This window comes from Apus apus, chromosome 4 (genome assembly GCF_020740795.1).
Source record: "Apus apus isolate bApuApu2 chromosome 4, bApuApu2.pri.cur, whole genome shotgun sequence".
Classification (NCBI taxonomy): Eukaryota; Metazoa; Chordata; class Aves; order Apodiformes; family Apodidae; genus Apus; species Apus apus.
Genome location: NC_067285.1, coordinates 12,407,387 through 12,433,847, shown reverse-complemented (window position 1 = coordinate 12,433,847; position 26,461 = coordinate 12,407,387). Strand labels below are relative to the sequence as shown.

General features: G+C 46.7%; 1 protein-coding gene across 3 annotated transcripts; it reads right to left on the bottom strand.

The window, feature by feature from the left end:
- On the bottom strand, nucleotides 1-25,376 carry ITPRIP (inositol 1,4,5-trisphosphate receptor interacting protein). 3 transcript variants are annotated; one of them, XM_051619351.1, is made up of 3 exons: nucleotides 24,866-25,376; nucleotides 19,733-19,839; nucleotides 1-5,966 (listed from the first exon to the last, which is right to left on the bottom strand). In XM_051619351.1, exon 3 carries the CDS (start codon nucleotides 5,951-5,953, stop codon nucleotides 4,304-4,306), a length of 1,650 nt encoding a protein of 549 aa, XP_051475311.1. In that variant the 5' UTR covers nucleotides 5,954-5,966; nucleotides 19,733-19,839; nucleotides 24,866-25,376; the 3' UTR covers nucleotides 1-4,303. The 3 variants fall into 3 exon arrangements, with proteins under 3 accessions (XP_051475311.1, XP_051475310.1, XP_051475312.1); XM_051619350.1 differs by having other exon boundaries at nucleotides 25,112-25,376; XM_051619352.1 differs by lacking the exon at nucleotides 24,866-25,376 and adding an exon at nucleotides 20,495-20,552.
- Between the last annotated feature and the right edge of the window lie 1,085 nt (nucleotides 25,377-26,461).

Below are 26,461 nucleotides of genomic sequence, written 5' to 3'. Positions count from 1 at the left end.
TTCTTTAGATTTTGTACAGGACTTTCTTTATTATAAATCAAGCTGCATGAGAAGATCTATACAAATTCAACAGTGTCCTGCTATAGAAGCAGCGGTTTCAGTACAGCATTGTCAATCAAGGAAGACCTTATTTATTGCCCATCTTGGCTTCATGGCCAAGGTTGATATTCATACTACAGTTTTGCTTCTGAGCTAACATGTTACACACAAACCCCCAGACAAGTAATAAATAAAGCTATTTATGTAGGATTCTGTGAGAACTAACCCCTCAATGACCAGCAGATGAGCTGCTAAAGGTCAGTAAGGTCTCCTTTTTTCACCACAGAGAAAATGTTGCAAAGGCTTTGCATTAAAAACATCTGGTGAACAAGGACCAAACCCTGCTGCTTGAATACTGGATAAAGTTTTGGATCCCTTTCCTGAAATACATCTTTATACCCCCAGAAGACCTGTATACACAGCAACCTACAGAGAGAGAAGCCATACTCTGTGGTTGCCACATACTAAAGAGTGAACTCCCAAGAACTCCCCTTAGAAGACATAGCTCCTGAACAGCAATAATAACCTTAGACTAAGACACTTTCTAAAGGCAGATGGCTCCTGAGGTGGTGGTGTACATCAGCGGCTGCTATCAAGACACCACTAATTCCATTGTTTTGATACAGCCTGTAATAAAATATTAAAACCACAAGTTGAGGATGGAGGGAGTAGCTGGAAACCAGCAGGAGGCAACAGTTCATCTATTAAATTCACCTGGTTAGTGAACAGCAAGACCAGTACTGAAATGCAAGAAAGGGGTTGGGACAGAAAGCTTACTCATCCTTAGGCTCTCTCATGTAGATCCAGGCATTACCAAAGGGATGTTCTGTGTTTATTACTTATGTTTTCTTTTAAAATAACTTTATTCATTTTAAACCACAAAACCCCACCCTCACCCTTTAAGTTACTTCCTAAGAATGCCCAGCCAGGCTTCAATCAAGGCAGAACTAAACATGGGCACCACTAAAATGTCTTCAGACATTTTTACTGGCTGGCAGCTGTTGGAACTGAACTATCATCTAAATCTTTTTTATTAAATGTGAGTGTGGCCTTTCACTGACAGGACTAGTACTTGGTGGGCAAAGATCTAATGCAGGAGAGAAAAGGTGGTCCAAGGAATGATGTGTTTCACATCATGGCCTCCTTGTACTACTACAGAGGTCTGATTCAGAGAAATACTGTGTATCTACATCTCCTCTGGTGGGACAAGTATATACCTCTGGTATGTTCACTGGTACATGGCTTACAAAGATCTCTGCCCTGAGGCTTAGTGATCACAGAACACTTCTGCCCCTGGATAGGTGTGAGTGGGTTCCCTTATTGCCTAAATTTACAGAACGTATCTCTTAAAAGGTGCTCAGGGCAAAAGGAACACATTCCATGTAGGAAAATTAAGCCAAGCAATTTGCTTTCAGGGGAATCAAATCCATAAATTTCTTGGTTCAGCTCCAGTTTGGGTTCAACAAAACCCCATGGGAACACTTCAAGGTCAGTTTGGGCTTAAGAGAGAACAGGCACACAAATGCAGAAAACAGAAAACCCCAAAAGATTCAATCCACTTATCAGTTTAGGTTTCCTTTGAGTCTGAGCAGCAGTGCTTGGAGCTCTGTAAAGATGAGTTTAGACATGCTTACAAGGTTGTAGGACTGGCATTACTGGCGTTCTGACATTTTAACAGGGGAGTTACCTTACTCTGTTCAACAGCCTTTTCTTCTCATCCTCCCCCTGCTCAACCTTATATAAGTTATTTTTCAACCCTGAATGTCATTTCCTTAGAGACTTGGGTCGCAAATTTGTTTCTGTTCTTTGGACAGGCTAAATTTAGACTCCTGACAGGAAACATCAGAGAAGTTTTTCTTTCTCTCTGGCTGGGCTAGGAATACATTTAGAAGCAACTCTGACCACAACTGCTTCAGCATGACCTGCCTGCCCATGCAAAACTGGATCTGCTACAGGCACTGTGCAGTAAATCTGGGCAGGTAAAAATGGCAAATTGCTTGGGTTTGCAAACAACTTACAACTTCCAATGTAGCCTCCAGGCTCCAGTACACACTCACCCTCCCTGTACCTCTGCTTGTCACTACCTGCTTGCAGTGTCCCCTGAGATTGCTCCTCTTTCCTATTGTGGAAGGCTTGCTTGGTTTTGCTAATGAAAGCCAGGGGCTTACAGCACTCATTAGCATTTGCAATTAGTCCTGCCCTGTTGCTCTGCCAGTCCTGGCAGTCTCCCAGGCACTCGTCACAAAGGGTGTGAAGCAAGCACTGATGATCCAAGACTTCTTCCTACTGGCATTACCCACCTTTTCTCTGCCATTTGGCTTCTTAGCCCTTACTTTCTTCTCAGAAATACTACTTAACCACCCCGTAGCTATGATGATAAAAGCCAAGGTGAGCAGCAACTTGAGCAAAGAGTTCCCTGTCCCCACATGTGCTTTCTTATAAACCAGATGTGGAAATGGGAGTCACAGCTTTCTCTGCTTTTGTGCATGCAAAGTCCCTCAGTGGTGGAGGGACAGACAAGAGCAGATACCAAGGCAGTGGTAAAGTGTTTTTTACCATTGCTTATCAACAGGCTGGAGAATAAGCCTTATGTGTATGTTGTCCCTAGTAGTGATATAGGATTAAATCTTCTCTCTGATTTATGTGATGGAGAAGATTGATAAAAAGGGATCTGTGTAGTCATGGTAATATCCCTGATGAATCTCACCACCCAGAACAATGACCCTTTTGTAAATGGGACTCAGAGAAGCCCTAATATAAAACATTGTAGGAAATCCCAGTGTAAGAAAATGGTAGGAAAGGGCCCTTAGCACTGGAGGCCAGGCTTCTGGGACCAGCACAAAGCAGATCTGCACTGAGGCCCTAGCTTGGATTCTGCATGAAGCAAATGAAGGAGGGTAAGGAGCTACTGAGCCTTCTCCTCCAACAAAGCCACCTTGCCAGGGCTGGGCAGCCCACTGGCATGGCACTAACATGCTGCTTCCTGAGGGAGTTCAGGCACCTCCATTTATGCACTGTATTTTTTTAGCACATTCCTTGAGATTCTCCCCTGGATTGAAAGACTGCAGAGGCTGTCATTTGCCATCAGACTCCCAGATCAGCAAATTATGGTCTGCTTGCAGCAGCTCCTTGGTGCCTCATGAGAGCAGCAGTCTATCTTTCATCCCCTCCTCCATAGCTGTTGTGCTGGCCTTGGCCTCATTAAAACCATGCTGTGAAAGTCACACTCTCATTTGGAGGGATTGTTCCCTCCTGCTACCAGACTGCTGAGATTGACTTCATTACAGGATAATTTTGGAGAACTGCTTCTTTATAGAAGCAAAACCTGTAGCAGTCCTTTCTCTCTTGGCTGTTCTCAGCCTTGCTGCCCCAATGTAAGGAAAGAAACAAAGAAACAAAAATGCCATAACCTAATAATTGTTTTTCTTTTATCTAAGGTTAAAAAGGTTCCTGTCCATTTATCCGTGGACAGTGGCCAGGAATATAACCCACTAGCCACATTACCATGAAGAAAATGGGAAGTCTTGAATGAAATGGTCTGAAGACATAGACCGTACTGTCTGCTCTGCTACATCCTTCCCAGGGAAAAGAAATGTGCAGGGTGCAGGGGTGTCTTTGAAGGACTATTTAGTCTACTTAACTATTTCATCTATTGCTGCAAGTCTTAGCACAAAGGCTTTTTTTAAATAAGTACAATTACCTTTAAATTAAAGAGCTGTGGTTGTTTTAAGGATCTCCATCCAGTTCAGACCTTGTGCATGACCCTCCTCCCCACATCATCACCAAATCTTACGTTGTGCTTCCCATCAGTTGCAGAGCTCCTGCTGTCTGCAAGCAGACGGGCTCCTGCAATCCCAAGATCCTGTGTCTGACTCCTCCACCCTCGTCTTATCTCCCCAAAGATATTTCCCAAAGGAAATTAAGTATTTGGCCACCACCACCATTTGCATTGCAGGCATCTGAATAAATTAGTCATATTTGTTGCTCACCACCACTGTAGCGTGACTGAGGCACAAAAGGAAAATATATTCTTAGCTGCAGAAAACGAGCCAGCACACTGGTGGAGCAGAAACTTACTTTAATACCACATCTTCCAGTTTCTCCCTATCCTCGCCCTAGCCCTTACTGCAGAAACCATGGCCCAGGACCAGTTCAGCTGCAGACAAGAAGCTGTACTGGTTAAGTCAGTTGATTCCAGGACACTTCAGAAAGCTGCCCTCTGGACTTGTGCTTAGAGGAACAAGTCTCTCCCTGCTGGCTTTGGTTAAAGGGATTCCTTATGGATCCCATTGGTGTGTGCAAGGGGAATGTGCACTGTGTACTCATTTATCAGTGCAGACATGTTCCTGAGCATCTCGTGAAACGTGTCCACTGTCTTTCTGTAAATGTCCCTCCGTAGCACAAAGGGACGGAAAAGGTTGAGAGGCTCAGCCCTCTGGAATATGATGGGGAAGCCCAGCTCTGCTGGTACCCTTCCATTGCCAATGAAGAAGTGATAGAGCTTCTTCTCATGCAAACATTTCTCCAGGAGTTTCAGCATGTCCTGTAAACGGGCCTCCAACTTTTCTGGGGCCCAGTCCTGACCGGCACGTGCCTGTAGGAGATGCATCATCACTGTCTTCAGGTGGTAGTTGGTGAGCCCGCTTGGACCTGTGAGGCTGCACTGCTTCCCATGGAGAAAGGAGAGGATCTGAAGGCAGCTAACATGGCATGCATTAGCAGGCAGCGTTTTGGAGACCAGCTGGATGAACCTCCTCTCATACACTGCGAAGGTGAGAAACCAGTGAGTGCTGGAGGGGACATCTCCTGCCAGGCTGCTCCGAGGGAAATGAGAGATGAAGTAAACATCAGAGTTCTCGTACTGCACCACAGGGGTGAGGTTGAAGGCAATTGATTTCCCTGACCTAAATTTAATCTTCAGGGCTCCTGGTGAGTCCAGGAGGCTGAAGGAAAGGTCAAACTCATATTTGTGGGAGATTCTGTTCCAGGCCTTGGTAACTGCAATCTGGAACCACTTCATAACTTGGTCAGCATCCAGATATTGAGTATTTTTGAAGCACAGGAGGTCTTCCATCTCACTGCTGGGCCTGGTAGTACTGGCTTGGCTATGGAGGAGGCACAGCATATCTTCCCCTAATTTAGTCTTGTCACAGATGCAACCTGTCACATCCTCATCTGCCCTGCATACCTTGATAGTTCCATAACCTTGTTCATCTGGGGGAAAAGAGTCACCAGAGCACCAGGTCTGGGACCGGAAACAGTATGGCTCTGGGGGGGCAAAGGGCACGATCAGATCACAGACAAAAGGTTTACGCACTCTCCAATTCTCGTACATGCTCCCCACACCCATGCAGTCCTCCACTTCCATGTCAGCATCCCGGTTACAAACACTCCTCAAGGCCTCCAGCAGGTCATCCGCAAAGCCTTCCACCATCTCCCGCATCCTGGCCATGTCTCCAGTGGTACCCAGGATGCGCTTCTCATAGAAGCTGGCCAAGACAGCCTTGTCAGGGAAGACCACTCCTTTAAATGCTTTCCCCAGCACAGCCATGTCATCCTCTTCCCCTCCTGTGTCCTGCCAATTCCCTTCCTGGAAATCCTGCCTCCAGAGCTCAATCAGCAGAAAGATGACCATGGAAAGGGCAGTCCACATATCCCATCGGACCTTTTCCTCTTTGCTTTCCTCCACTACCTCTGCAGCCTTTTCCAGAGCCTTCTGTGCGGCTTCCTGGTCTGTGAGTTCCTGTTCCAAGCGCAACAGCTCCAGCCGAAGGCTCTCCTCCCGCTCCTTCATCTTCTGGATGATTTCTTCCGTACTCTCAGGGACAGTGACATTCTCTTCAGGGAAGAGGAGCGGTTGGTTGACAATAGCTGTAATCACCACTAGGCACACTCGGAAGATTCCCATGGGCATGGCAGTTCCTTCCCTGGAAAAGAAAGAAAGGCAGAATGACCCACACTTCAGAGTACATTCTCTCAAGAAGAAAAATGAAAGAAACTCCCCACTTGAATAAAAGCTTTGGAATCCTTTCTAGCCCTGAAAAAACTGCTTGAGTCTAGAAGCTCCTGAGACATGCCTGTTTCTGCAAGTTATCAACCAAGCTTCCCAAAAAGACTTTATTAGCAGATAGCAAGGGAAGTGTCCTCTCATCAAATTAACTTTGAAGAACAGAACTGTGAAGGTACTTGCTACTGCCAACCCACTGTGATGCTGTTGGGGCAGTGTGGGAGGGCATGTTTTTCCTCCCTCCTTTAAATTTCTCAGGACAGAGAGGGAAAGAAGCAGGCAGGACCTCTTCAGATGTAAGACAGCAGGGCTAGAGATGATCACTGCTTTCCCTCACAGATGTGGCAATACAGACAGGGCTGGCCTGGCCACCTTCCACATTAAGTCTGTCTGGGGATCCACACTGCCTGCTTGGATTAGAACAATCTTTACTGCCAGTGTTGGTTATGTTTACTTGGGTGGGAACAAGCCTGCATGGTTTTGTGCTTCTAAACAGACATTAGAGGCTGAAAGATTAGAAAGACTGCTAAACTGGAAAGTGTTTCCTTTAACCCAGTGGTTTCAGAAGCATCAGGTTGTTTATTTTTGGTGCTTACTTCACTATTAATCTGTGGGAGACACTAGTAAACACCATGGCTTTGATCTAAGCCAAGCACCCCTTTAACAGTTGTGCTTGCAGCCAGCTCACTCCTATTTGAAGTGACCTCAGCGTGGCTGTGAGGACACACCCTGGGTCTTGGTGTCACTGTGCTTGCTGCAGACAGCCCTGTGCCAGCAGCAGTCCCACATGTCACCCACTGCACAGACCCTTGGCATGACCAAGACTGCTATGGTGTTTTGGAATTGCTTTGTGTGGTTATTGGCTCTACTGCTCAGACCTCACACTTAATAAAGCTTTCCGTGCCATGGGCTCTTGATAAAGCATGCAATTCCCAGCTTTCTGGGACATGGTCTCATTGTTGGGGCACCTGTCTGGCCCTGCCAAGGCCTCCCAAAGGTCTGGGCCAGAGGATGCTCAGAGTAAAGCCTGGACTGTTTCCTCTGGGGTGGCAGGATGATCTCCTCAGGGCAGGATGATCTGAGGTTGTCACCAACTGCTGAGACGTGGCAAGCTCACCAGTCCCTCTTTCTAGCAACATTACTCTTCAGTCCTAGCAGAGAGATCAGAAGGACAAGACAGACAAGCAGGGGTATTTCTTCCAGCTGGGACATTTCAACGCAGCTCCTTTAATGCCTCAAAAGTATGTTTGAGAGAAAAGGCTTTTTGTTACAGAAATAAAGTCTATCCATAAAATACCTAATGAATCCAACCAGAAAGGGTAATCTCATTCCTAACAAACCAATTCATCCTGCTGTGGGAATGAGAGCCAAGCAATGGTGAGGCTCTGTGACTTCACCAGGAGCCAAGGGCTGCAATTTTCTCCCCCTTCAATAGCTCCTTCCTGGCCTGTTTTGGTACCACAGCAACCCTGCTGTACCAGTGTCTGGGCAAGAAGGCAAACATCTCTGGCAATCTCATTTATGCCTCCACAGGCCATGCAATAAAGACAGAACCATCCCAGTGGGCCTTGTTATGGTTACTTCACAACAAACAGTTGGCTTTCAATTGCAGGACCCTAGACTTCCATGATGTGAGCACTTACTGTACATGGGAACTGTATCCTTCTGCATGCAGTTATCTCTGCTTACAAGAGGGCTGGGACTGGAATAACAAGGGAATTGAGATACATTGTCCAAGCAGAAAGAAAGTTCACATGGTGCTCAGGGTAACACTAAGCCCCTCCCTGTGTAACATGTACTAACTACCCTTTTTTTAGATCCCATGTCATGCATAGATGCATGCCCTTACACAGACACTGCTCTGCAGATGGTTTGTTGGCCTTTCTTGTCCTTTTAAGATTTACATTAACTGTTTAATTCATCAGGCAATTAATTAAAGCTGAATTAATGCCCAAAGCTGGGTGTTCCAGTTGTTCTGTGAGCTCCCTGCCTGGCCACATTTTAAAAATAAACTGGGGTCGCTGTACATTGCAAAGGGCTTTATCAGTTTGCCAGGGCAGGGCAGGAAGCACTGGCGAGTTCCTTTCCTTAGTGCTGTGCTCTTGCAGGCCATGTGTACCTTCCAAGCTTAAAAATAACATGGCCAAGGGCCAGGTGCCTCCTCTTGCAGTCTTGACGAGGATGACGTTGCTGCCCTGCCCTGCTAGACCTCAGTCCTTGCAGATGAGATGTTTTACTGTTACTGGATTAATTCTTAGATAAATAAGATATATAAGGCTGAAAGAAGTCAGCCTTCCTTAAGGTCTCCTGGTACCCTTCAAGACTCTGCCATGCCCAGCTGCCCAGGGGCACACTGCTTACATAGTTTACCTGTCCCAAAGCTCTGCTAGCAGAAAGGATTAGGCCAGACATCCCCAAATTCATCACTGGCTAGCTCAGCTGAATTAATTCTGAGTCACACTGACAGTCTAGGCCACCCCACCTGATTTTGCAGGATCAGGTTAGGAAGCATGCCACCACCTTTTCCCCCAACAAACTCTACAGACATAAACCTCTAGAAGAGAGTGACGATGAAAAGTGGAAGTGACAACATCTTCAGGTCACACAAATTAGTAAGAGACATGTCTGTTTTCAGCCTGAACAGAGGAAGTTTTTCCTGGTCAAAACTGCCCTTTTGCTACTGCAACTATTCACACGAGAAAATGAAGCCAAACATTACCCTATTTAAGGCTCAAAGGTTAATCATGCTCAGTGACCAAGATCAGTGGAGCCTAGCCTTGACAGCAGCAAGGGTGGTATGGGCAGAGCATTCCCACATCTCATCAGAGACAGCCTTCCTGGTTAATGTGGAAAGATTAAATAATACAGGTGAAACCAGTAGCACTGCATGCTAGAGCAGTTCAGCCTTCCCCATAACAAAAGCTGCTCTTTTCCCTTGCTTTTAACTTCAGCCCAAGCAGTTTAAGTCTGATAAAAATATTTATGCCTGCTCTGGCTGAGACAACTTTTGTGTGGGGAAGAGGGAGAGAGTCCAAATGTTTCCAAGCTGGAGCCTATGAAAGAGAAACTTAATTGTTTCATCTATTTCATCCCTTTCAGCAACATTTCAAGCATGAGAAAAAAAAAAAAAAAAGTACTCATGAGTTTTTAAACAGCAAGTTCCCAAAGGGAATTTCTGTTCCTGCCAGTTTTTATCCCATTCAAAGCACAGACAATGTCCAGGCTTGGTAACAAGCTTACATCTAACTACCTTCTGCTGATCCTCTGGCAGTCCCAGGGCTCCAAAGACCCCCCTGAAGGGGGGTGCATTGTCCTCACCACATCACAGGCAGGCCACATCCATGAGCAGCCAAGCCTGCCTGCTCCTCAGGCTGGGGTGTTCCTGGGGTGAGAGAGCACAGACCCCACCTCTTGTGCTCCCACAGGCACAAAGCAGGGAAAGGAGCAGTGAGGCCAAGGAAAGCAACCCAGGCGAGGGAGGGCCGGAAGCAATCAAGTACATGGAGCCCCAGCATCTCCATGCAAAGCTCCATGTCTCTCACTGCCCAGCACATGATGCTGCTTGTTCAAACCTGCCTCTGGCACCACAATTAGTTTCCTTCTGGGCTTTTCTGTGGCACTCACTGCTTCAGTGACTGCGTGCTTGACCGATTTTAAGGTTAATGGCAGCTCTGAACAACCCTGGGAAGTGAGGGGGCAGGCATCATCCCACTTTCCAGCTAGGGAGTGAGGGCTCAGGGAGATAAAAGCAGCTGATCACTCTGCTGCACAATTAGAAACAATGATCAGCTGCATCCTGCAGCCCTTGGTATGTTCAAAGCTACACCAAGAGCACCTGCAGCTCTCCACCCTTCGCTCCCAGGCAAGTTAGGCCTCATCCTTTCAAGCCTGACGTGGCCTTCCTGGTTGAAGGATCCCGATCAGCTCCACAGCAGGTCCTGGATGATGCAGGGAGTCCCAAGAAGGGTAGAGGAAAGATGACATTGCTACCATGCAGTTCAGGCTGGTGACATGAAGCCATGTGCAGAAGGAGGCCAACTCTCGCACTAAGCTGGTAAGAAAGCTCTTTGCTGCACAATTCAGTAATGTTTGGTTCACCCGCCTGCCTAGAGCACAGCAACAGGCAGCGTGTGGCAAGGAAAGGGAAGCAGTGCATGAAGCTCACAGGTGTGTAAAGCCTTTGCACTGTCAGGCAGTGGCTTGCCTAAGGTCAAGTGGTGGCTGGAGAGCACCCTCTGCTTGGGGACAGTGAGAGCTGGCTGAAATCTTCCTGCATATGTGTCATAAAAAACATAAATGTATGCCCAGAGAGGCTCGCCCCAGAACGGCTGCTGGAAAAAACTACTCCCCTTTGCCACATTTGAGCAGTGTCAGCCACATCAAAGGCTGGAAAGGAAATGGGCTGGAAAATGGTCCCTCAGGTGAGACCTGACTCACTAGCCATGCTCAGCCCCTCAAAACTGGAGCAAAGGCAGAATTGCAACTCCTCACCAGCACAAATGCAGCCAAAGTACTGGTGCTGAGTTCTGCAATCCAGCACTTGCTGTGCTAGTATCTCTGCAGTAACTCTCTGAATTACCTGTACTATTCTCAGCTTCTGCCTTTAAGACCTCCTCCTCACCTCAGAGCATCACAGAGCCCATCTGGTGTTCATGTGGGCCGACTTGGGACAGCCACTGCCCTGTGGCATTGTGTGCTCTCCCTGTTCCACCAGCCACCCTGCTATAGAGGATTTCACTGCATTTCCCTGCATGGGCTGCAAAGTTTGTAGTAGAGCTGACGATGCTCAAAGCTGTAACAATGTCCCATCGCTTCCAGCTAAAATGTGCTCAACTTCTCATGTTCCCAAGCCTTCCTCACACCCTTTTCCACAGCAGTTTCAGACCCTTTTGTCTTCTGCTCAGTCTGGCAAAGAAAAAGAAATAGATTTAAATGGCAGCTTGCAACTTGCCTCTGTGGACTTCTCATGTGCTTTGAGCCCAGATAACCCTCCATCTTCTCTGAAGACACAGATGGTATTTCCTTTTCCTTAACAGTTCCTTTCTTTCCTCAAGAGTTTCTCATACAGCTATATTTTTCCACCTTTTTACTCTCTTAAATTTTGAATCATAGGAAGCAAAACACACTCTGGCTTGTGTTCAGTAATAAACCAGATAGGAGTGAGCTGAAGCTTTGATTCTTAAATTAGAAAAACCTAAGTCAAGCCACTGAATGCAGTTCAGTAATGCACTGGAACACGCCAAGACATCATTTACAACACACTCAATTGCTTCCTGCGATTTGGCTGACACAAAAGGCAGTGAATAGGTGGCTGCCACATTGTGTTTTGCTTTGGTAGGCTGCAAGAAAAGAAGCAATTCGAAGAAATGATAGAAACTACAGCTGTTTGGGAGCTTTTTTCATTGAAAGCTGCCAAGTTTCTGAAACCAGAACTTCAATAGGAACAAATACAATTTCTGAGACTCTTTTTCAGAGGGTCCTTGAGGTCTGGAAAGGACTCCACTGTTTGTTTTGACTGGAGAGATTAATAGCCCAAACCAGCCACTAACCTACATTTGGGACTTTCCTACTGGGAAGATGTGAATCAAGCCCAGGGGTTTCAGGCCCAACCCAGCCATACTCCCTCATGGATGAGCTTCTGGGAGTTCCATGATTCCTCCCCTTGCTCTAACAGAAAACAAATTGCCTTTTGGCTGTTGAGTATATAGGGTGAAACAGCTTCTTCTGCATTTATGGAGACCTAATCAAGACAAGAAGTTTGCTGAAAGCCCTTTGTAATACACTATGTCCTTCTCCAATCTGTAAATACCATTACCACATTTTCAGGTATTCAGAGGTATGTCCAGCTGCAGTAGAAAGAAATGACATTTCCTTTAACTGGGGGATTACAAACTCTGAATTGTAGGAAACATGCACAGTGATAGAAAAATGGGAATTGCAGAGGTGTATGTCAGTATTATTGTTCCCACCAAAAACTTGGAATTATGTATTTCGCTTAAGTCAACCCCATACCATGATGCTGTTTTTCCATCATCTCCCCAGAGCAATCAAAAGGCCTTTGCTGCCTCAAGACAGTTGGTGAGGGCAGTTTTCCTTCCAGCTGCTATGTGTGTGAGCTCATGAACAGACACATGCTGGATGGATGTTCTTGGAAAAAGACAAAGGTACCACCAAAGAGTGTGGTACTGTGGCAAAGATACCATACTGGTCTTTGCCATTAAAAACCGAGTACAACTTATGTTGAAGGCTGTCCTCCAAATTCAGGAGGTAGTAACGGTGATCTAAGCTTTGGTCTCCTTCCCAGCCCCTGAGGTTCCTGCCCTCATTGCTTGGCTGCTTTCAGGTCAATGCTCTGCTCTCCATATTTTACCTGGGCTTTCACAGGACTTGAGGAATTTGATTTGGCAGGACTTCACTCAAGCCTGTCTTGGTCTTGAGACCATTTTTACTGAAGAAGTATTTTCTGGGGTAGGCAGGGAAGCAGTCCTGTGTTGGTGAAGAATTTAAGACCAGAAACAAATCAGGTCAGCAGCACATTTTTTGGGGTCTGAGGGTTACCCAGCATCCTGGTGTGATTGATGCTACCAGCTAAGCCAGCTCCTAGAGGATATCATGCTGAAGCAGTGCATCTCAAAACAAGAGTTTCCATGTTCACCTGAGTCAGCAAGGTGGGGCTGTGACATCAGGTGGGGCTGACAAGGCACTGGACCCTCAATGGAGCTGGAGGGCCCTTAAAGCCAAGGCGAACACGCAGTGCCCACGTACTGAACACATCCCAGAGTGACTAAGTGTTTATTGCACCAGTCAACCCTTCCCACCCTAATGACTACCCATTAGCACATGTGAGCCTGCCTACCTTTCACCTGGCACAGGCAGCAAGAGCCCAGATGCTCAGATGAAGATCCTCAGCTGATTTCAACCCTCCAGGATGAAGACCACTAACTGCTGTAGTGAAAACATGTCTCCAGGCCCATACAGAACCACAAAGACTCCTCCACTTCCCGCTTCACCATCAACTGTGAGATCATCCTGCATAGCCCACCCAGAGATCATGGGGCAGCCAGGAGAGGCTCCTGCTCTCCCATCTCTTGACAAAACAGCTGCAGCACACACAGCACAGTCAGGAAAATTAAGAGCCACAAAAATGCAATACAGAGCCTGAGTGGCACCAACTTGTGCTGTTCTTTCAGCCCCAATGAGTTAAACTTGCATGCAGGACGTTGGTGTGATGAGCTCCTGACTGGGACAAAACAGTGCCAATCACAGCAGCTCTAACTCATGCTCTTGACTTGTCTTTCTGAGCATTGAATCAGTGCTACAGATAAAGTACCAATTTCCAGTCGCCAGCACAAATAGCAGTTGGTTCAGCACTTACTGGTAGGATTGGGCTGTCTTTGGCTCCCTGGATATTGAGACTGGTACCACAACCGTGTTTAAAACCAGAAAAAGCCAGCAGGCCTGCTCAGGACTACACAAGACAGGTATGGCAGAGCAACTGCCTTCCAAAACATGCCTGGAAGCCCCACCCCAGAATAGCTGTTTGGCTGTAGGACAGCAGTTGGACAAGGCCACTTGCCTGGCAACTGTTTTGCCATTTGATTGAAAACATTAGCCTTTTGTAACATCCATGGACATCCTGTCCCAGGCCTGCTGCAGTGCCAACAGGGTCAGTGACACAGCCCGAGTCGGACATCCTGCCCAACAGGTCAGCTGTGGACTTTCAGAAGCAGTACTTTCCTCCTGGGGTCACCAGATATGTGTTTCCAAGGAAATGCTGATGCTCATCCTGTGTACAGGACTAGGCATCCCTCCCTTCCCAGAAACAGGCAGATTTGGGGTGGATAAGCCTGTGAGCCGCACTGACATTGCTCTGGAGGCAGACACTACTGTGCAGCCACAGGTCCAAGCAAGGAGTGATTTTGCCAGCATCTCTCCAAGCAGAGGAGTGCTTGACTTGCCATGGGAAGGGCAGGGATGTTCTCTCATGTCTTCCACTCATTCACTACCTTTGCCATCAGGAAGCTTTTTCTCATGCCTCATTAACTCTCCCTTGCTGCCGTTTGAATCTCCAACTTTCCAAAGGCCGCTGTGGGTAGAAGTTCAGAGCTGCTCTCCTCCTGCCTCAATCTAGACAGTACAAAGTTTTCTTTCTGGTTCAAAAGGCCAGAGCCTTCTAGGGCTCTTTTCCAAAACCCAAAGAGATGTGGCACTTTTAGACATTCAGTTTTATCAGCAAGTGGGGGATTTACCTGGATATTTCTAAGTCACTATTTCTCAGTGCATACAGGTACCAAGCCACCAACCAGAACATGATTCTGGCCCCCTCTTCTTGTCCCAGAAGCTGACAGCCATCACCAAAGACAGCTGTAATAACTAAATAAATGCAGAACTATGCCATTCCCCCAAAGCACTCACTGTTTACTCACTGTAAGGTTGGACCCAAGATGGGGTGCCCATGGACACCAGGAGACAAAGCTGACTGTGTAAGCTCACTGATCCTGTGACTCAGGATCCCGCCCATGTGTTTTTTCACTTTCTGACTGTGCAAGCCAGCTCACCTCTCTCAGCAACCAGCACATGGGCAGCCTGTGCAGTGCCTCAGGCTCCGCCTGCTATGGCCAAGAAGGGGTTTTACAAATTGGAACATAGTGCTGGCTGCAAGGGAGGCAGGAGGGGAAAGGTAGGAAGTGTGCCTATGGCCCCCACCCACGTACTGAGCTGTTGTGGTAGGATCTTGGCCAGGAACAGCTTGGCTTTCTAAGCCAAGTAAATTTTGTCAGTTAATTGTGAGGAAAACAATTGGAATAGACTGAACTTCAGTGGATGTTTTTTTGGCTTTTGGGTTATTTTGGGGGTTTTTTTAGGAGGAGAAAAGACACACACCAAGAAATAAAAACAAGGTTGGCTAACCAACCTCACCAGCTCCCTCCCCCTCTAGCCCAACGTGATGGGAGCCCAGGCAATAGCTGGTCGTTCCCTTGCACAATCCTTCATCAGCACAGACAGACACAACCCCCTGCTGCTTTACCGAAAGCCTTATAGTGTCAACCACAATGCATGGAGCAATGTCACCATGCAGATGCTCTCTGGCCTCCACCTGGTTCTCACGCTGGGGCCCACTCTGGCTGTCACCCTCTCAGCTACACGACTTCCGCCCACACATGCAGGCAGCCATGGCTTACTGGTCCCATCTGGCAGTCACCTCAGGGAAAGGTGCTGAGAATATGAAAAGGCTTCAATTGCCAAGGCTTTTGTTTAAATCTGCCTTCTTTTTTTTCCCCTTAATTCTCAACAAGGTGGAGAAAAATCATACCCAGTGTTGTTAAATCAGGCAGTGGTTACTCGACTCTCCTCATACAAAGGTCAGCATATTGTCCTACACTGCTACACATACAACCTAACTGTATATTGTGCATCCATTGAAACTAATGCTAGAAGGGTTGAAGGAAACATTATCAGAAAGTTGATTTCCCAGCAGGGATACACCACTCCAGCACATCTAAGAAGAGCACATCTAAGAAGAGCACATGAGGATACTGGCACAGCTCAGATGTGACTCACAGAATTATTATGTTTTACATGTGAAACTATGAAGTCTCAGTCATGTAACAATGAGCACTTATATATTACAGACAGTAGAAAGCACAGTAGTTGCCAGACACTTCTTCACTGAGACACTGAACAAAAACACAGCAAAAATAAACACAGCATGTCATTGCATGCTGAGAATTTGGTTGATCTGAGATCTTTTACTCCATCACAGTCTTGATTCACTGACAAAGTCTCACTTCTATGTCAGGAGACCTGCAGGCCCAAGTATCTGCTTAAACAAGTCTCAAAAACACTGGATGGGATTGGATGTTTGTGTGATATTGGACTATTGTTTTGCTAACTAGTCACAGCTGTTTGTATTCAAACAGTTGGGGAGGAACACTATTTAAAAGCTGGCTATTGTAGACAAAATGACACCACAGAAATGAAAAGAAATGCTTTATTCTATTGCGTGAAATCCCAGCATTTTTATAAAACACAATATGGTTCCTAAAATAAAGTAAAAAAACCAACAACCCACAGACTGTGAAGCCCCTGCAGGGATGGGGAGAGAGTGTGGAAGGAGGAGACAGCAATAAAGAGCACTTTCGCTGCAATGCCCCCTCTCCTTGACTCTCACTAGAGTGACTCCCTGATCTGAGCAGAGGCACTCCGCATTGCACGCCAGCATCTGCAAGAAGAATCAGGCCCTCTTCATTACCTGATACTTGAGAAAAGAACAGGAGAAACAACACAAATGCTTTGGGAAGCAGTAAGTCCAGTCTTGGCTCGCTAGTCATAAACCTAAAATCTGCCAAGAGACACGCATGCACACAAGTATGTTGGCTGCAGAGTACTGCTGGCTAGCGCTGCTTTTCAAAATGAGTTTGAATAAATAAAAGTCAGAAGAAAAAGGGAAAACCATACAAGAAAACAAACTGCCCCTGTACATTATTTCCATTAAGCTCATCATTTCAGCAAATGTGGCCACCAACTCAGAGCCATTTTCACTCAAGGGAGTGACTCAGAGACCAACCTATTGCCACATGAAACCATATTTAATAATTTTCATGCGCTCTTTGCTCAGTCCCCTCTGATTACCAAAAAAAGAAAACATTTTCTTTCCCTGAAGAGCTTCTAAACTGGATGCTGGGAAGGAAAGCTCTGAAAAGACTTAATGGGGTAAGAGTGATGTAACATGCACTGCTGTAGCAAAAGTACCAAACACACATGTTGCAGCTATGAAGCCACGTGGTTTTCATTTGGGATGTGTGGGGTGAACACATACGCTTGCTTCCTCTCTAATGTGAGCACAACAAAGGAAGGCTTTGTTTGAAAGCCAAGGGACAGCCTCTCTGCACACTTAAAGGCTAAGCTATAACGTAATGGGAACTGTGAGTCATAGCTGTGAGGCCCCTGCTCATAGGCACAAAAATCCTCTCTGATGCAGCAGGCAAGAAGCTTAGCTTAGCAAGGAGCAAAGACAGCTTCCAGCTCCACATGGGAGACTGAAAGTGTCCAGGACTGGCAGCAAACACAAGGCTGAGCTGAGAGCACATGTTGTGGATGACTTACAATGGAAACACATCCCTCTCAGTTGGCATTTCTTCCTGTAACTCCTTCACAGCTTGAGATCATAACCCTGCACTCATTCCAAAAGCATGAAGCAGCTATGGCTCAACAGGGAGGTAGGATGGATGTCACCTTCAGACTGTCTTTGACTTTGTCTGCAAAAGAGCATGGCTGTGATACTTAGACTGAGCACAGCCAGCTTGCTAGGTAGGACCACAGGAGAGCTCTATGTCCTTAAGTCACCCACTTTCACAGATAATTTATGTCACTGTGTGTTACAGCAGGGAGGGTCAGCTGATGGATTCTAGCTACCCAAGGTGCAGATACCCATCTCATCCTTTCCCCTACTAACCTGGGAGAAACAGCTAAGGGTCTTCTTCAGTTATAATGAATGGTTGCAATCTGCAGTGCAGTGCAGAAGTGCCAGTGCTGCAGAAAATCCAAGTGTTTTCTCTCACATTTCCAATGGTCCCAAGGCTAAATCTCCATTGATTTTTTTAGAAAATCACTTTCATCTGAAAGCAGTGGCAGTCAGGTACCTGAATCAGGAGGAAAAAGCTTAGGATCTAAGCATTTGGGTTCAGATACACACAAATGCACAAAACCCTCTGGGAAGCACTATACTGTGAACATCAAGTGTCACATTTTAAGCTCCATTTCTAGTATGTATTAAGATTCTCTAAGAGCTTTAAAAATATGGAAAAAAAGAAGTCTGAAAAAGCAATACCGTTTCCCCCCTCTGCCTACATGCATGGCCTACATTGTGCCTGGATGGTTTCTGGCAAGTCTTTGCCTACTTTGTTCTGAAAAGCTTCCAGCAAATCTCCATCTCTGCTTCCCAAGGCAGTCTAGACTACTACTTAACTCCTTCTGTCTGAAGGAAAGTCTCCTTAGCACTGCATGTGCTTTCTCCAAAACAAGAGGTAAGCCCTCCTGGGATTCTGGCACATACAAGCCGTATCTTGTCTTAAGGAGCTACTTCACTCCCTGCAGGCAGTGTGGGAACTGTTTGCTCCCACTCCTCATCAGGTGCTACCCAACCATCACCAGATCCTCTGCAATTTGGAAGAACGGAAAGCAAGGCACTCTGAAGTCGATTCTTATTGTTTTCATTTGGGTTTGACCACAAACTCTTTTCAACTGATGGCACCCACCATCCCTTGCGGCAACCCAGAGAAAGATGTAGTTGGTTACACAGGTGGCTCACCTGACATCTCAAAGCTAATGTGACTTTTCTGCTCAGGCACAAGAACCCCCTCTACGTGCTCCTCCTTCTGGTTTTGAAAGCAAAGGAACAGTATGTTTTCCTTTGCCAGGCAACTGAAATAATCATATGAATTGGAGACTGTGCCTAACAGGGTTTAAATTTTGCAACAGTTGGCCTCAATGGTCCTCATCTGTGCCAATACCATGCTTGGTTTTTCCAAGCCATATGCATGGCAGGGGGTGCATCAGATATTTTCCCTGTAAATGCTGAAAAAGCCTCTGCCTTGAGGCAAATATTACTGATATGAATAATGTGCTAGATCAGCCCGAAAAACCTGCCTCTGGAAGAAGGATAATAATGAAAGATGGTGAGGGGAAAGCAAAAAGAGCTTCATTTACATACAGGAGGATGGCAATGGGCCAACTCTCACAGCTTTGATCAGGGCTGGCTGGAGGAGCATGCCAGGGAATGCTGCGAGCTGAGTTTTGCTAGAGCTAAGCAGCCGTGTGAACTGACTGGGATGGGAGGAAACGGACAGACACCACCCAACACAGACACAGGTCCAGAATAAGTAAGAAAAAAATCATGTGGAGTACATAAAGTAACAGGTACTCAGAGCTGTAAGCAAGACATTGTGGCAGGCAGGACTGCTGCTCTGGTGGCTTCCTTTGCCATCAGCTCCAGCTCTTCCCTTTCCACCACTGCTACCAACAGAGCCTTCTGTCACATATTCACAGATCAGCACTGCCAGACGTCTGGGTTTCATCCCACAGTTCTGCTCTCAGTGGGTTTTTCAGGGGTTTCCATACAAACGTGAAAACCCTACACATTGCTGGCTTGTAAAAGCCACTATTTCCCTTCAATCTGGCTGCCTCTGCTGTCATCCCTGCTCACCAAGAGGTTGTCCAGGCACTTCCAGGCCTTTGCTCTCCCTCTTATACCTAGAAGGTGGGGGGGAGATCCAGTGCTTTCCCAGTCTGGGTAAGGTACCTCTGGGAAGATCTCCTGCATAGCAGAAAATGCAGCAAAGACTGGACCTGTTGGTTCCCTTTTGCTATCATTCTCTGACTAGACCCCAACTGTACTAAGCAATCAGATAAAAGCAATTTTATACCAAATACCAAAAGAGAGAGGCTTTGAACACTGATCTTCTAAACTGAAGCCATTTTCAAATTAAACCTTCACAGTACTGCTGCTTTTGCTTTGCAAGTGCTGCCTGAACCTTGCTTCTGGGAATGGTTACTAAAATATGAGCCACACCACTTTCCTTCCGGCATTTCTGCTGCAAGGCTTGAAGTCTCCTAGTGCGAGCCCATCAAGTAGCTTTTTAAAATCACATTGAATCTAGAAGGAAGAATGACCCTCAAACCACTTACCTGCTACACAACTTTGCAGATTCTCATTAAACTTCACATTACTACTATCACTGTGATGCAGAGAAGACTGTATTCAGTCACCCACCACTGAAGCACAGCCAGGAAGTCTGCAAAACACAAACAGAACAAATGAGGAAGTTCAGGCAGAAAAAGGGTTCATAATGCAGTTATCTAAATTAGGGATTGATTAAAAAAGAATCTCACCCCCTTACCTAATAAAAATGATCACAATAGCTCAAGAGACCAGAAATAATCAGCTTTGAAGTGATCAGGAAGAGTTAAAACACTGCTTCTCCCATGGGAAAGCATGCAAATCACACCGTGGGTCTGTCAGTGTCAAAGACACAGAGGGAAGCGAGGACCTCCCTCCTCTGACTCCATCCTCACTCACCAGCCCTTTCCTTTTAAAATGGATTAGGGTCAAAATAGCAGCTATGTAAATGCAAGGGCTAGTACAGTTTTGTTTGGGATTGCTTTGTCTCGGAAAAGGCATCCAGCTGCTGTAAGCAGCTTGCAAGGTAGAAACACTTGCTTGGGGAGCTGGGTTTAGAAAGCTAGTGTGAGAAACAGAAAATGCAGGAAACAGGTCTATGGGCATACAGGAAGATGTGAAACACAGCCGCAAAAGATAAGCTACCGTATTTTAGGAGAGAGAAGTTAAGAAATTTTAGATGAAACAGGAAACAAAGTCAAGTCCTCCAAGCAGAAAGAGGAGAGGATGGGCCAAACAAGCTGGCTGACGGCAGATAAAAGAGACCTTACCCAGCTGTGCACAAGTGGGAGGGGGAGCAGGAATCCACCACGCTCATTACCAGCCGCTATCACCACTTCAAACCCTCTGACTGTCTTGATCCAAAGCCTGATCAAATAATGAATTAGTCCTTCTGTGGGCTGAGCTGGGTCCTTTAAGGGCTCAGTATTAGGTTGACGAGACCCTGCTGTCCTGAACCCGGGGATGGCTTAACCCTCCTCCTCTCACGTACCTGCCCTGACTGGACTGTGTGTACAGTTTCATTTCTCTTTCTGTCTTCAACTAAGAGGCCAAATTGGGCAAACAGGCTCTGCCCTGACCTCTCAGCACTTTGCAGCCTGCAGGGCTGCTTCTGCCTCTGCTCAGGCAGCACCATGACACTACCAATAGCAGCACAGGAGTAAGAAACACCAATCCCAAAAGGGCTGGATCCACACTGTAATTTCCCAGTGGATCACACAATCATAGAATCACAGAGTCACAGAATCATGGATTCATGGAATAATGGAATTATGGAATCACAGAATGTCTTGGGTTGGAAGGGACCTCTAAACATCACCTAGTCCAGCCCCCCTACAATAAGCAGGGACATCTCACACTAGAGCAGGTTGCTCAGAGCCCCGTCAAGCCTGACCTTGAATGTCTCCAGGAATGGGGCCTCCACCACCTCTCTAGGCAACCCATTCCAGTGATCCACCACCCTCATATTAAAGAACTTTTTCCTAATGTCCAACCTAAATCTACTCTTTTCTAGCTTGAAACCATTACCCCTTTTTCTTTTGTTACATACTGTCATGAACAGGTCTTCTCCGGCCTTCTTATGGGCTCCTTTCAGGTGCTGAATGTTTGTTAGTCCTCAGGGCCTGCAATGCCTGGTCTCATGGTGGCTCAGGGACACTTAGGTACAGAACAGATGCTTTGCTTGGAGGAAAGGAGCTATGAAGTGCTATGCAGGAACTGCTGCTACAGGACTTACACACTCTCACTTGTTAAAATAATCTTTAAATTTCAAAAAAAAGAGTTTAAGTCAAGGTCTCCCTCTACTATATGTGTATAGATGTTGGAGAGACCCTGACTGAACCTTAGGGGTGGTCTAGAGGTCACTACAAGAAGGTCCCTCTCAGCAGTGGGTGCATCTGCGCTTCATCCTTGTATGCTGGCACAAACCTTCTCTCGCTCCCTTGGAGGTAGTCCAAACAGCACTGCAAAGTGTTTGTTGTGGGTCAGCCCTACACAAGAGACTCCTCTCCACACCAGAAGTCAAACCCACACCTCCTCCAGTGAACCTCAGCAGCTAGTCTGGCCTTCAGGTCACGGGAGCAAAACCTGTTTGCTTTGCTGAACCACTGGCCAGAAGAGCAGAGCTCCAAGGCAGGCTTGTGTGCAGCAGAGTCAAGGTTGCCTCAGTCAACTTCACATGGCCTGTGTGCTGTGTGTGGGTATCAAAATAGGCTAAAAATAAAGAGCCCTGTTGCAGCTGCACCCCTGGTCCTGCTCTGTTCCTCAAGCTGCTTGAAGCTTGGCTACCTGCCCCCCTTCCTATTGACCATGCTGAGGAGTGAATGGACAGGTTTGTTTACACAGCTGAGCCCACATCCCTGCAAAACCTGGAATTCTTGGTCAGGCACATGGCAATGCCGTGCAGCACACACCCTGGCTATGCTCTCTCCCTCCAGCCTGAAAACCAGAGTCTCTACCTCTCTCCACCACCCAGCAATTACATGTGCTGATGGAAAGTATGCTGCCTGGCAGCAAACCTGCTTTTTTCCCAGTATAAACGGATTATAACAACATTTGGGAGAGAAAGAGCTGGCCCACCCAACAGCCCATTTTCAAGGGGATCTGAGAGAACAAGCCAGCAGTTTTTTTTCAGCCACCTTCTCTGTTGCACCATTGCTATAGATTGCAATTGCAATTCTGCAGAGCAGAGTGTGCAAGACAGGACATAAAAGAACAGGACAGCAGGGAGACTCATGCAGACTTTTCATATGACTTTTTCATACACTTTATCAGTGCTTCCCAGAACAACAGCTTCTTAATGTTCACCTCATTGACAGAAGCTGAATTTAGGTTAAATTTTGCAAGGACAGTTGTTTTAGAGGGGATGCAAATGTGGAAGAGGAAAGCAATGTAACTAGAAAAACAAACCACTCCTTTTGTTGTGTACCCATTGCACTCAGGAAACTGATTTAAGCTATTGGAAAAAAAAAAACAACACAAAAAAAAGAAGGGAAAAAAAAAGTATGCCACAATACAATTCACTAAGTGCATTTCCTGATATTGCACTACCTGCATTCATTTATTGGCAGGTGAGCTCCAAGATACTGAAAAAACAGTTAGCAGGCAGACACTCACAAAAGCCAGCCTAAAATTGTCCTTATGAAAAACATACAGGTTTTGCTTAAAAAAAAACCCCAACTCAGAACTTACTTAGATCAGCTCATGGAACACCAGTGTTAGGTTTCTGTGGGTCAGACTCCCTCTCCCTGTTACTCATTGCCACGTAAGGAGGATCACAAGCACTGGCATCCCTCTGAGATCACTGCACAGCATAGGCACATGGGAACCCTTATTGCCATGGAGAGAACCAACAAAAAACCAAAAAGGGAGCAGGACATGCAGCTTTGGTGGCTCTAGTCATCAGATGGTCTGAAACAATCACTGAGGAAAAGCCAAGTCTCCCAGTACCTGACAAGGGCTATTTACTTCGACTTTCAGGGAGAAAAAGAAAAAAAAAAAGACAAAAAATAAGGCTGTTCTTAGTACACTATAATGCTCCTAGCAACAAAACAAGGAAGACAGTTAGGTGGGGAGTTCTTGAGAAACAGGTACAACACCTTTACATACACAGCTCACTCCTTTTGACTGCTTTAGTGAGGATCAGGTGAAATGCTGTGAGTTACTCAATACCCACAGATTAGGCCTTAGAGTAATTTGTTGTATATTTGGTTATTTATTATTTATAAGTGCTGGACTAAATTTCTCTCTGTTGCATTGGCTTGAACCCCTGCAGTCAAAGAAAAAACATTCTGGAATTGTCCTGGCATATATGAGGTTAAAAGTTGTCCTAACACTCTGGGTGTTATACCAGTGGTCTTACTTTATCTATCAGCTGTAGAGAACTAGGAGCTGTAAAGAACTTGCAGACAGAAACATACATCACTGCGTTCTCTTCACCCAAGTAACGCAAAAAAAAGTATCATCAACCAGCTGGGAGCCAAGAAGCCCTCAGGACTGATCCCAGTACTGACATCGGCTCTCTGACCCTCGGCAAATCAATCCACCTCTCTCCATATCTCTGGCAATCACACTTAATACATGTATTTCCCACGTGGAAGCAGTGTGATGTCTCTGTAGTGCTGAAAACAAGGTTGAAGAGAAGGCTTTACGTTCCCATTCCTAATTTCCATGCTCTGCTTTTCCTCAAGGGTTGACGGAACCACTTTCATGTATATTATGGAAAACTGGGGACCAACAGGTTTTAAAAGCAAATGTCTAGGAAGGTAGACAAAACCACTTCAGACAGAGCTGCAGAAGAGCATATTTATCACCATCAAAGCAAACTCAAAAAACCTCATGCTACACTACAGCTGCTGTCCTGTCCAAGTGCTGACTGCTGGGCAGCTCAGGTCCTTGACTGGCAGCTCAGTCCAAACTCTCATGCCTGAAGATGTGCTGGGTATGGTTTAGGCCTATAGGACTCATTAAATACACAATAATAGCAATGTTTGCTTAGAAGACACTGCAGGAGCTCACATTACCTGACCACATAACAGAAACCAATAGGAACATGTCCTATTTTCCTGAAGGAATTTAATATGGCAGTTCACAAGATAATTACTTCAGTGAGAGATTGTGAAGCTGAAGATGCAAAGAGTTACAAATACCTATTGGCCATCTTCAATGAGATGCCCACACACATGAACAGCACCTCTACCAGGAACACTACTCCTTCTCTGTACCCATCAGAGAGACGTACTGTATCGCAGAAGAACAGCCAAAAAGCTTTGTAACAAGCTAAGCTCAAGCCACCTAATACTGAACACGCAGCAAAGCTCAACGATGCATTTTGCATGGACTGCACACACCAGAGACCACCACTGGAGTAAGGACCCCTCGGGCTGTTGGCAAAGGGAGGCAGCTGCAGGGTCTCCGTTCAGCCTCACTCAATCCCGTGAAGGTTCCCCATGGCTCCACTGAAGGAGGCTGCAGCCAGTCCTCCTCCGCTGAGGGAAACCCCGAAATCACGCTGACTTCTGCTCCCCGCACATGGCTCCTGCCTCGGCTGCCCGCAGAGGAAAGCTGAAAAGATCTGTAGAAACTCTGGTGGGCACAGCTATCTGCCTCAGGGGCCTGATCCAGCCCGGTGCCCTCATACCTACCGAGTCGAGCCGCTCACACACGAAGCCAGCACAAAACGCCAAAGTTTCTCCGCGAACAGAAAGCGGCGATAGTCTCAGCAGCGCGACCTGTTGAAGGCAGACACCGGGCCCGCCGCACCCAGTCCTGCGGCGCTGCTCCCCAAACCCGCCGCGGCAAACACGGGCAGAGCCCTTCCCGCGGGGCAGCGGGACGTCCCCCCCCCGCCCCGAGCGCTCGGGGTCCGCGCAGCCCCGGACGGGACTCACCGGGGCGGGTCGGAGCGCGGCGGGGCCGCCGCTCCCGCGGAGCTCCGCGCAGGCTGCCGGGGCGGCGGCTCCGCTCGGCGAGGTGCAGGCGAGCCCGCCCAGCCTGGCCGGAGCGGGTTTGCTTTTGTCTATTTTGTTTGTTTCTTTCTTTCTCTCTCTCCTCCTTCAAACCCTCCCCTCCAGCCCTAGGAGCCGAGCCATCCCCCGGCAGGCTGCAGTTTGCTGTCTGAGCTCCCTCCTGGCTCCCCCATGAGCTTCCCGGATGGTTTCGTACTGAGGGCACGGGGGATGGAGAGGAAATGCGCTCACTTTACTTCTCGGATGTATTCTGACCTCCTGGTGGTCGTGCCTGAGAGGCAGGAAAGCAGCTGAAACACGTAACCTCACTTGTAGTTCTTATCAACGCCGAGGAGCAGATTCCAGGGACGCTGAACCATTTTCCTGTTGAGAGCTGGCGCACGTAAAACTTGAGGATCTGCTCAACATCCTTTCGAGGTGGAGAAGTGGCAAGTTTCCTTGTAGGGGTGGGGGCACAGCAGGGTTAACTCAATCAATGATAAAGGCCACTGTAAGAGATATTAAAAGTGTTTTCCAACACTGCCCTCGTTCTACAGTTAAAGACAATCTTCTTAAAGACCTAGCAGAGAAAAAAAGTTTGCTTAACAGCTAACACTTCTATAAAGAAGTTAAGGTTTAAGCAACATCTATCCAATTCACGGGAACTACAGACACCTTTATTGCACCCTTCCTCTTTCCACACAACTGCTGTATATTACCACCGGTACGTTGCACATTTGCCACCACTGCTGCTTTGATTCTTTTTTTTTTTTTAAGCTCAGGTGGTGGACATGTGCTGCAGGGAGAGACATGGACGGCGTGTGAGAGGGGTGTCATCTTGCACTCAGATTTTGCAATATCAAGAGGGCACCAGGCAAATGTGGTGGCGCAGTTTTGCGCTGAAGCCATCTAGCTTGGGAGAGATAACGGGGGCTGCTAAGTCAGAGCATTCTTTGAATTTCCTGAAGCGCTTGTTGAATTAAGTTCAGTTTTAATGTTATTCAAAGGGTTTGTGTTCATAAATGTGCGTGTATTTCCTTACCGTTGGAATCAAGTTTATTTAGGTTTATTGGCAATCTCGGTGTTTTAAGTACATTCCTTTCTCATTATGCCATAATCCATGAAAATCATACCTAGCAAGAGCAGTACCAGAATCTCTCTGCTTCTGTGCTGTGGGACTCAGTCTGTCTTTATTTCCACTGGGAACTTCACAGAAGCAGAAGAAAACACAGATTTTTCTTCAAGATCACAGATATTCATCACCTAAGCCAAAGGAAAATGTCTATTAAATAT